The 12,025-nt window shown below is 38.4% G+C and overlaps 1 protein-coding gene across 1 annotated transcript; it reads right to left on the bottom strand.

The window, feature by feature from the left end:
- Positions 1 to 8,282: 8,282 nt before the first annotated feature.
- LOC126854272 (protamine-like protein) lies at positions 8,283 to 11,042 on the bottom strand. Its single transcript, XM_050600850.1, has 2 exons — positions 10,840 to 11,042; positions 8,283 to 10,118 (listed from the first exon to the last, which is right to left on the bottom strand). Exons 1-2 carry the CDS (start codon positions 11,040 to 11,042, stop codon positions 9,623 to 9,625), a joined length of 699 nt encoding a protein of 232 aa, XP_050456807.1. The 3' UTR covers positions 8,283 to 9,622.
- Between the last annotated feature and the right edge of the window lie 983 nt (positions 11,043 to 12,025).

Consider the following 12,025-nt stretch of genomic DNA (forward strand, 5'->3'; position numbering starts at 1 on the left):
CGGCTTTCTGACACGATGCGGCGTCGCGTTGCGACGCCCGTTAATGCAGGGTGCGCGATCGGTGACGAGACGAGGCGAGGCGAGGCGAGAGAGCGGAGTCGCGGGCTGCGCGCGCAGTCTGATAACGCTGAGACAGAGACAAGGCGAGCATTCTCGGGTCGGGTGCTCGTTATCAGTGCGGCAGGCGTCGGCAGGCTTAAAACGGCACTCGGTCTCCGCTAGTCGGCCAGGAGATCGCGCCACGAGGCGAGCCACTTTTAGATTGATTTTCAAGAGCACCGCCAAGCCACGGGGCCAGCGCTCCGCGTTTATTTTAACGCGCCCGAGAGGAGCGGGTACAGGGAAATCCACACCGATAGAGATAGTGCGGGAGAGCAACCGTGACGGCGAGGCGAGAGGTTCGGCGACGGACGATAGGCCTCTCCTCCGTGGTCGCAAGACCGGTCCGACGCTGCTGGTACCGCCGTGTATATTTTTCCATCGTGCCTGTCTCGGCGAAGGGAGACAACCAAGCGCGCACCTAACAACATACGACTCACAGCACTCGTCGTCTCGCGACTCGTGTCATCGCGACGAAATACGCGGACGACATATCCCCCGCCTGCCTTCTTTCTCCATCTCATCAACCGTCCCCTAAGTTCGTCGATTCGCTCTTTCGACTCGCGTGTCCGTCCGCCTGTCTCTCGCGCCCCCCTCCTCCCCGCACCGCTCCGACACTCCGATCCGCTCCGTTCCGTTCCGTGCCTTCTTCTCTATCTATCTATCTATCTATATATTATTCGTGCGCGGTGTGTGCCATCGAGTGTATCCTCGCGTGTGCCGCGGCAATATAGGCCCCGAGGTGTGCGCTAAGTAGGCTTCGTGGCGCAGTGCGTGAAATGAGTGACAAGGACCGCTCCTCTCCCACTCTCGTCGAAAACAGTCTCAAGTCGCTGCTCGACCAGCCCAGCATATTCCCGCTGATCGGTAAGTGCTCCGTCAATTGTAAGGATTCGTCGCGCGTCTTACACACGCGACCTTTTCGCGGTGATATAGTCGCCGCGATTCCCAAACGTTCTCCGTTCTCCACGCGTCTTCTCTCCGGCGGCTCTTCCCTCCTCCTCGCTCCTCCTCCCCCCCCATTCTCCCCCTTCCTTCCCTCCTCCTCCCCCATCCCCTCGGGTTCAAAGGAGAATTCGCTCGACGTTTGATCCGCGATAATTCGCGAGAAACACGCGCGCGCGTTTTAACGCCGATACATTTCCCATTCGACGTAGCGCGTGCTACGCTCGTCGTTCGCCGGTCGCGCGAGCACGTGATCTCTTCGCGCTAGCCGCGCGCGCTTTGCGTCGCGTCGCGTCGCGCCGCGCCGCGCCGCGCCGCGCCGGTCATGCCCTTTCGAAAAATTCCCCGTGTCTGTCTGTATTCGCTTCGAAATACGCGCTAACACCGCAGATATCGCAGCGCGGACTGGCGAGCTCATTGTGCGTAGCACGCACCTTCCAAGTTTGAATATTCCACGCGTTTGAATTTCTCGGGCATGCTACCACGTCGAGTGCTGCAGGAACTCGCGCTTTTTCCTATTATCGGATCACGCGACTACTAAGGAGGGCCAAAGTGCAAAGGGTGAGAGCACGAGAGGGATAGACAAAGATGGAGAGGGAGAGGGAGAAAGAGAGAGGAGAGTCGAGGACGACGAGCGTGTGCTGGTCGTCAATGCGCCGACGCTGCTGGTCTGCCGATTAACCTCGTTTAGACCCCGTGGCGCACCACGTGACACGCTGCCCCAGCCTTACCTCGCCGCGAACACACATCCAACCTACACGCTCGATTCCGCTTCGCTTCGGCGGAGCGCGAGCGTGAGGCGACTAATCTTACACGACATGGCTGAGAAGACCGAAGGGAAGCCATGAGATGGTGTTCTAACATCCTCCGCGAAGCGAAAAGAAAGAAGAAAAACTCAAGAGTAATCGATGACAATTCATTCGACAAAATTATAAACATTTAAATCTTCGAAATTACGGATTAATTCAAAATATTTTGCATTTCCTCCCTTCCCCCCCCCCCTTCATTTGGATTCTTTTAATTCAACTATGATTTTCTCTAATCTAAGGGAAGTAGAGGTATTTCCGAGTGAATTCTTTTGCATTTTGCATGAAAATTTTTGATCGTATTGTGATTTTTATATATCGTTATATATTAAAAGTAATTAAAAAGATTATTCATTCAATTGCTTGATGAATATAAAATTCAGGAAGCTTAATTACAGAAAAGAAAGAACGAAAAGATACCCAAAAATTTTTTTATTTATGATTCGAAGATGAGGAATTCAATTGTACAGAAAATTCTACTTTTCCTGATCTATATTTTTTCAAAATTTAATTACCGTGCTTTTCTATTTTATTTTATTTTATTTGTTAACTCGTTGTAATAAATATATTCTTCCTTTATATTTTACATATAAAAGAGAAAGAAACATTTGCATAAATACATTTTGCGAAGTTGCAGTACAAGAGGTAACATTGTACAGTTGATTCCTCTTAATTCACCTATTTTTTCCCGACAATTACGGATGCGCATTTTCCAGGAAACAGTATACCGTTTGATGTAAGTTGCAATCGGATGATGTAATTTTTGCGATGCAACTCGTTTCATTACGCGAGCGATACAACGAAACTAGTTGCACAGCCGAATGGGAAGTAACTCGTTACGTTGACTCGGGAAACCGTCCCCGATTCACTACCTCTCACCGAATCGTATCATTAATGCAATGCAGATTAAATAATTAGTATCGAACGTGGATGCACGCGCGCGCGAGGGAGATCGCTTGAAATTTTTATCCTGGCCGGCGATATAGATACATATTACACTTTTTCATCAGGTAGATTACAAAGTCCGCTCGAATTGATTTGTCGATTGCGCGAAATGCGATTATCTAAAGCACGCTTCGAATATCTCGTTTCGAAGACAAAAATGAACAAAAACGTAATGCTATTTATTTATTTATTTTTTTTTTTTTTTGCTATCAACGCGTTGCACAGAATCCGATCGATATGTATTGGCTTGTGAAATTGTTTAATTTTTTATCTCGATCATTACTTTTTATGTCACTTGAGAAATATATATGTTAAAATTTCGGCGCAAAAATAAACTTTCGTCGCTAGAATAATTCGGCCTCGAATTCAATTGGCACTCTGTTCGCTGCTCAAGTTTGGGGGAAAAATATGTCCTCGTTGTCGCGATATCTTCTTGATAAAAGATACTATGTAGCTGCAAACACACGCATGTGATATATCACGACAGAAAGCGACGACGCCTCGCATTACTCTCTGATATTGCAGCGTCGTAAGAATTAAATCCTTTACGTTTATTCACATGCAGATGGTTCGTAATGGAGGAAGAAGTCTATTTATATTACCGTATATAACGCGGCGTTAAGTTTTTATAGCCATTTATATTGCGATAGTGAATATCGTAGCATGTAGTATAAGAATGCAGAATGACTTTTTTTTAGCATATCCTATCACATTATTTTTTTCTCTTTTTTTACGTCACACGAGCATCTCACACTGATATTTCGATCCACGCACAATTTTTATCCACTTTTATCATTATATATATATACACACATAGTCTATGAATATAATAATAAAAAAATCGATCGTGCATATATATATAATCCAAAAATATCATATTAACGTAAATAAAATCGATCATCTTTTTTCACACACACATAAAAAAAAGAGATTGCCGACTTTATTTAGTATATTTAAAAAAAAAAATTACACATATATATTACATATATTGATTAAACATATAAATTGTGTAGATTACATATATAAAATCGATTTTATATATGTATACATAGTCCAGATCCCTCGCTTGACTTTAAGACGCTCACACACAGGCAATAGAGCTTCTAATCGTGGCCTACATTTGGCGAACTCATTTGATTTGATATAGAAATATGCGTGAGTTCAACTGGGGTTTAATGGATCGTGCTGCTCGCGCTTTAGGACTAAATTATTGCTGGTCGATGTAACATTATGCGGAAACGTGAAACAAGACGTAGCGGGAGCTCCCGAAGGGACGAGGCAAACTGCACTTCGTATATTTATGCCGATCAATAGGAGGGATATAAACGAGAGTAATGGTAGAAGGGCAAAGAGCCAGGAAGGCCCCAGACTTTCCAATTCGGCCAATAACGCCGTATAATGGCATATACCTCTGTTTATCTATCTTCCGATTGTTTTCAACGATTCTATCCTTCCTTCGCTCTTGCTATTTGCTTTCTCTACTTCTAATTTGGTTCCGTCTTTTCTCCTACCGCAAGTTCACTGCATAAAACTCACGCTTCACAAACATGTTTATCAATTAAGAATCGTAGACATTAATTAAAATTAATTGGAGTCTAATTGATTCTCCCTTTACATTTATTTCAAGATTTTCTCTTCATGTACTGTGTATTAATAATTTTTATTTATCTTTTATTTATTTTTTTCATTGCGATCTATGCGGAGTGCTTTTCTTTTAAAATAAAATGCAATTATTTTTATACGTGCAGGGTGTGATTGTAGGAATGAAGCAGAAGAACAATTCTCTTTTATTTATTTCTTAACACGAATAAAAGATTGGCGTACTATTTTCTTCAAGTCTATGCGTCAGTAAGTGATCGATGTCACTTATGGTCACTGTCGCGGACGTCATCGTTAGTAATCCTACGATTGTCGACGAGAAATGCAACTCGGCAAGTAGACGCCGATAAGTCGCGCGTGCTAAGCGCCGTTTCATTTTTCATTCACTATCTTCTGATCGATATACTTATGTCGCTATTGCTTTCTTAGTGTCTGGGATTGTAAAATAAATCACAGATTTACGCATGCATTGTTAATAAGGTATACGAGGAAATAATAAATAAATAGCTTGTCATTATTGTATACCGTGATCAAAGATTAAAATTTTGAATTATTACTACTTCAATAAGTTTATTACAATGTATAATAATTGTAATTGCTTTTATCTCTCAAAACATAAATCCGCAACATTTTACAATAAAGTATTTTCAATGAAAATATATATCTATAAAATTATATAGCCTTCTATTTAATATGATTATTTCATTTGTCTTAGCTATCTATTTTCGAGATCAATCATACTTAATATATATATATATATATATATATATATATATATATATATATATATCAGAAAATAATCAGAAAAATAATATTCAGCAATATGTGCAATTATATATATATATATTATATAATCTGTCCCCTTAAACCATTAAGAATCTCACACTTTATTTTAGAAACCATCAATCAATTCTGGTTAAGAATATTTTTTTTTATTTTTCTCCCTTGAAATAGTTTTTTTCTGATTTTAGACACCCTTGTCATGCGTAAAAGAAAAAAAAATACACGCGATAAATGTTTAATCGCTTTTATGATTTTAATGGTCGGATAAATAGTTCTGCTTTCTATCGGATGGACTTTAATGATTTGACAACATTGTGATACGTCGCGATTATAAATCGTTATCTCAAGGATAATTTTTTTAAGCGAGCCTCGTGCGAAACTTCGAGCTTGTATTAATTTCAACCATTGAAAAAGTCATGGATCGACAATGACTTTATATATTCGACAAGCGTATCTTTCGCTTTCGGATAATTATCGGCAGATGAATCGCGTCGAAAGCTTAGCAACGGGCGTTACGTCCTGATCTCTACCGTGGCTCGTGCTCTTTCACAATATGTTGGACGATTATTTTTGGCGTGCCAGGACCGTACACATGTCAATCTATTTGATGGATAGACTGGAAGATCAGAAAAGAGTACCGGTACCTAGAATATGGCCCGGCATAGTGGAGCCGCTTCGCCTGCGACGCAGCTGAGGAAATAATCGTATTGATTTAATTCGTACTTTGTGCCAATTGTATTTCAATTAGTTTCCGCAATTCGATGTGCTCACTGATACTTCATATATATATATATATATATATATATATATATATATATATATCCTTATATATTAAATATATTAAACAATTTTTATATCTATATATAATTATTGTTTAATATATCCAGTTGTAAATACGTGTTTTTAGTAATTTATGAATAAGGCTCTTATCTGATAACGAGTTTATCGTACAAGAGATTATCTCATGTTTGACTATTTCATGTCTTTTCAAAACTGACTAGTCGGCGTACCGTGCGAGATTATTTTGGCTTTATCAAAATCAAAAAATACGATAAAACGAGAAACAATTGATTATCTCGGCATAATCATATCTTAAAATTAAATAATAGTCATATAATAGTCACAATAGTGCCAACTTTATGGTGCATTAGATAGCCGTATTATCGTTTTAAGTTGGCTCCAACATCTGTTATTCACAGCGGTTTTCGATGCCGTTCTAAATCGTTCGTAGATCGTACAAAGACCAAGGTAAAGGTTAATTACCTTGTTTCTCCGGTCTTCGATGACGATTTCTACGATCCCAGTAGAGTCTCGTAAACACTTGTTGAATCAAAAGAATTCGATAAAAATCCATTTTATTAAATTACAAATCCAATCGTTCGAAATTAAAAATTAATAGTAAGAATTTTTTTTTTATATATTGTTCTTTCCATTCTATTTATTTTAATTCTTTAACAAAAAAAATAAATAATTCAATTCTTTAATAAAAAGAATAAAACACGTAATATTTCATTGACAGCAACGAAAATTTTATTGGTGCCACGTATATATATCTGCGATATCTCGAGAATTTATTTTCGCAAATCGACTTCCTGTCTATTCTTTTTAATCTGTCAATTTTTTTTTTTTGCGAAGACACGTTAAAAGCGCTAACGACGCTTTAATGATCGAAAAGGTAATGATCCTCAAAATTCTATCTGATATTTCTCTATTATTAGCCGTAAGCCAATCGGAGAGATTATTCGTTGCGTCTCGTACACCTCTAACTGTTTCAAGGTCTCTCGCGATATCCGCGAGTCTCTCTCAAGAAACGTTTAGCACCGCGCGATTTTGCTCGTTAGCACGTGTTGCTCGATTCTCGTCGAGGTACTCATCTACGAATTTTTTCGAATGTTGACAGAGTAGAAGAGATTTGCGGAGAGATTATATTGCGACGCATATCGGCTATATGCTTGACAACGAAATTTAGTGAATAATAAGAAACGATAAATTCTTATTTCATTATCCAATTCTTTCGCGAACTTATGAGTAAGCCAAGATTTATCTCCCTAGGAAATTGTTCGCGGAACAATAAACTTATCAGTTGAAACGTAGCGTTTCAGCTCCAGCGGATATTAAATTTAGACACGGCTATCGCTTTATATAGTCAACAGGTAAACTTGTACGTTGAATATACGACTTCAAGTATCCCGATAAGAAATTATTGCGAGCATATTCGTTGAATTACTCGTTCTAGTTGCAAAAATAACAACGTTAATAAATATCATTTAATATATCCCGCAATTAACGCGTTACTCGATCGATGCGCGACTTTTGTAGAAGCGATTCTCCTTTACCTTTAACCAAAGATTTGGGCTGTTGAGGCCGATCGTTCGTGGCCTGGTGTGGCCTCCAAGCGAGTACCGCTCCTCTGGCAACCCGCCAAAACTTATGCCAGGTTTCAACATACCGGCCGACATGAGTATTTTCGGTTTCGCGGCGAAACGACGAGTCTCTTTTTCCGCGTCTCTTTCTCTCTCTCTCTCTATTCGTTTTTATCTCGATACGCTTCTTTGAAGAAAAACGAAGACATGATATATACCATTAAATCACTTGTCCAATAATGTAAGTCGATTGTTTCAATTTTCGACGCAATATAAGAAGTCTTGTTTACTATTCTTATCATTCTACGTGACGCCGAAAATTGAAGCAACCGAAATTAATTGCTTTTCAGATGCCCTCCCTCTTGCCTGTTCAGCCACTTGTCGAAGCACAAGTGTAAATGCTTAATTAACGTTCGACACGAGCAGTATGACGACAATACATGATTAGTCTCGTGATAAAACATTCTCTCGTTAAACTAGACTATTTTATCACCATTATACCAGAGAAAAATAATACGCGATCGTTTTTTCTCTTTGTTCATTTTCCGAGAAATTTTTCTAAGCTATCTTGCCACATTTGCATACATCATAACATGCAAACGAGTGGCCGGTTGGAATTGCAATGATTTTATATTTAATGTCATTTGTCATTTAATGATGATAACAATAGTTCCCGTGTAAAATATTCAACATTAACAGCAAAAGATCATTAGCTGCGTCAATTCAAACGTAATTCATTAATGCAACAATCCATCATCGCAAGAACCATTGTTTGCATTAGTCATCGTCTGTTAGTCAGTTGGGTTAATCAGTCAATAATATACGAAGAAAAGATTAAAATATAATTATATATAAATCACACAATTATGCGAAGCTGCACACTGCGAAGCTTCAGTAACGAGATAAGACTTCCGTGCCGAAGTTGATGTAAGTATACGACAGGCTGGAAATAAACTTCGGATTAATTCTTATTAATTATACATAATTATCCAATATTACGTATAAACGTAATGTTTATAGATTATCATCTTTCGGTCGCTCGATTGTTTAAACGCAGGTTCATTGAACGTAAGTTCTCTTGAATAAAGTATAATTGTTCGATATGATAATAATGTTAAACAATCTTCCTGTTCAACACGCGATAAATAAGATGAATATTTCCAGCATATATGTAATTTTTTTAAATATATAGATTAAATATTCAATTTTGCTTTTATCAGATATAAAAAAGTGAGCGTAATTTGAAATTAGTGAAAAGATTCAAATTATCATGTTAGAATCGTTTACAATTGAATTTAAATAATCGACATGAGAAAATGACTATTCCCGGAAAAGAAAATATCAACAATTTTTCGTCGAAAGGACTTTCTGTCTCTAAAATACTATCGTTCGCCCGCGTTTCGAGATGTGCAGATGTCGGACACGCACCTATCATTCATAGCTGGCAATGCGAAATACCGTCGCAATGCATCTTGCGTCTAGTCGTAGAGTTGCTAGGCGAAATAGTCACGCGGTGCGCGCGTACATGCGTGTGCAGACTCGTCATTAGCGCGACTATCATTAGCCAACAAGGCCGTGTTCAGGTCTGTCGACAGACGCCGCGGGCCCCCGCGTCGTTTCTCAGGGGGCTCGAGTTTCAATGCCATGTGACGGGCAGCGTAATTTCGGCCAATCTCCCCCTCTGTCTCTTTCTCTCATCTCAAAGTCGCGTCTATTTTCCATTCTAACGCGTTGCGTTTATGAAGAATTAAAAATTAATTACACACACGTTACATAAGGCAATTATAATAATTAATATGCAATATAAAAGATATTAAAGTAAAAGTATATGTATAAATACATGAGGTCTCAAAAGTTATGTAGAGTTATTATAGTATAAGACAGTGTAGTCTTAGACATTGTAATTTAAAAAAAAAAAAAAATTGTATACCTGTGTAAGAGATTCAATTAAATGTGTAAAATACTTTGTGCATAAAAATACGAATAAACGAAGGAATAATTCGCTCATTGATTTACAATATTTACACATATTTTCACATTGATCTCCTGAAAGAAGCTTTACCCTTCCCTGAACTTTAGACATCATCGGACGTACTCGGAGGACTGAGAATCTTGAGGAGAATCTTGAAGAAAATCTTGCAAAGGCATTTCGCCCGAATGTTCGGATATGGACGTTTCGCTTTTACGCGGGGCATCGTCTTTGGAAGTGTTATCCTTTGATTCCGGAACCATCGCCTCGGTTTCTATCTCGTCGAGATTAGCGCGCGATCTAGTTCTTCCTCTGGTTCTTCTTCTCCTTCCTCCCCTTCTTCTTCTACTGCGGCTCCTCCTTCGACCTCTTCGAGATCTGCCTCTCCTCCGTCTGCCGCGTGTCCTTCTGCGTCTCCTTCTTGCTTTTTCTCTCCTCTCTCTTGCTCTCCTTCTCCTTGCTGCTAACCTTGCTTGCCTTCTTCTTCTCTTTCTGGCACGTACGCCGAATCGCCAAGGTTGACTTGGACAAGGTTCCATCACCCCATCACCCATTCCATCCCTCAATGATAGCTGTCCGAGGTAGTCGCGATTGCACGAATAATATCCTCTAAGAATTTCAATGAAATATTTTCGTATATAATAATAATTATTATCTATCATTAATTATGAATTATTACAATCGCCTTCGCATTCAGTCCTACAACTCTTATCGCAAAAAATATAGAGTATATTGAGAAATAATTTAGAGAATCCCCCTTTCATTGAATTACTCGATATTTGAAAGTCAAATTCAATCCTCTCAATGACTACATCAAGAATCATTATCGATGTTACATTACGTTATACCATCGTATGACACAACAGTTATTTGATTAAGTGAGAGCATCATGTGTGCAATGCGATCAAAATATTTTTTTCACAAAGTGGGTCACGTATCTCCCACGCAATCGTGACTTAATCTATTGCGCTTTATTTTTGACCCAGCGCCTTTATCATTGGCAACATTAATAAACGAACTTTTTGTGGTGCAGAAAAAAAATAACATCGTAAATACATTCAATATATTATGTTAGATTTTTCTCTCTCTCTCTCCTAATCGACCATAATTTTCAAGAAATCAAAATATATAAAATTTCAAAATAAATTTCATTCAAGTGATGAATTTTCATACGATTGATCTTGTTCAACTAAATGTTTACGATATATAAATATCTTCAAATACGCTGTAATTTATCGAGTGAAAATTACTCGTGAAATAAAAGCTTTCATCGATGGCAGGTGATCAGGTGATCCGCGATTAATGGAAATATATCGATACAGATTTATACCTCGCGGACTTCAGCAGGATTCCGTAGGCTAAACCGCGTTGTAAAGCGAGTTGAACATGCCGTCTGATCTCCTTCCTAGGAAGATCGTACTCCTGGGAAATATAGTTGCTAATTTCTCGCGACGTCGAGCCTTGCACATCTTGCAGTCTACGTATAGCGTTTACAACCAGTGCCTCGACCTTTGGAATCCGCCTGGCAGGCATCTCTGCTAATGATTTTAGCAAATATTCTGTATACTCCGCGCACAGTCGTCATTTCTTCTGATAATTTTTTTCATTATCAATGTCGTTACAATCAATCATTAAAAACATATAAGATCCGTGAATAAACCCTATCATTTAACGCCAGTGTTAATTTTTACTGGCAAAAATTTGGAAGTCTGAAACTCTCTCCAAGGATTTATAGAGATCTAAAGATCTCGCTAGACTTAATGATATCTTAAGAGTCTACTTATGTTTGGTAGAATGTTAGAGATTTCTACCTGCGTTGAGTAAAATATGATAGGAATGTATTTGATTGTACTTCCTTTCCACGAATACGTGTCGCAATCCATCAGATACAAACGCAATAAAATACTAATAAAATATTAGAATATTAACGATATAAATTATTCTATATCTCTTGCATTTTTTTTTATTGACACTTTTAATTCAGCACGCGAAATTTTGATTTCAACAAAACAGTATCCAAGGGAAATGATCGTCACTTTCGTGACCATGCAATCATTGTTTTCTCAATATCCTTTATCGAAAATATCGAAATCGCTATAGCTATGGAAATTTAAAATGCAATAAATAAATGAATGAGTCATAATCATATTACGCCTATTGTAATGGGCACTAAAAATAATATGCCTCCTGCTCTCTAAAAATCTGAAATATTATTATGGATCTCATAGTAGAAATATTTTCGCTTTCAGGAAAAATCGTGCAAGAGTTTTTTGCATTCGATAATTATTATATAGCTTTTACCGGTTTCCCTTGAACTTCGTTCCGAGCTATCTAGCACGACTCGTGTAATCAGACAAAATACGACGGCGAAACTCCTCGAGGCGAATAAGTTGCGATTAAATCAAACATGTTTATGTCTAAAAATCTCTTGCGAGTTGATCAGCAATCATATTTAAATCAATATTTACATATGGTCTAAAAATATTGAAAAAAATATGTAATTATATATATATATA

Source organism: Cataglyphis hispanica, chromosome 13 (assembly GCF_021464435.1).
Source record: "Cataglyphis hispanica isolate Lineage 1 chromosome 13, ULB_Chis1_1.0, whole genome shotgun sequence".
Classification (NCBI taxonomy): Eukaryota; Metazoa; Arthropoda; class Insecta; order Hymenoptera; family Formicidae; genus Cataglyphis; species Cataglyphis hispanica.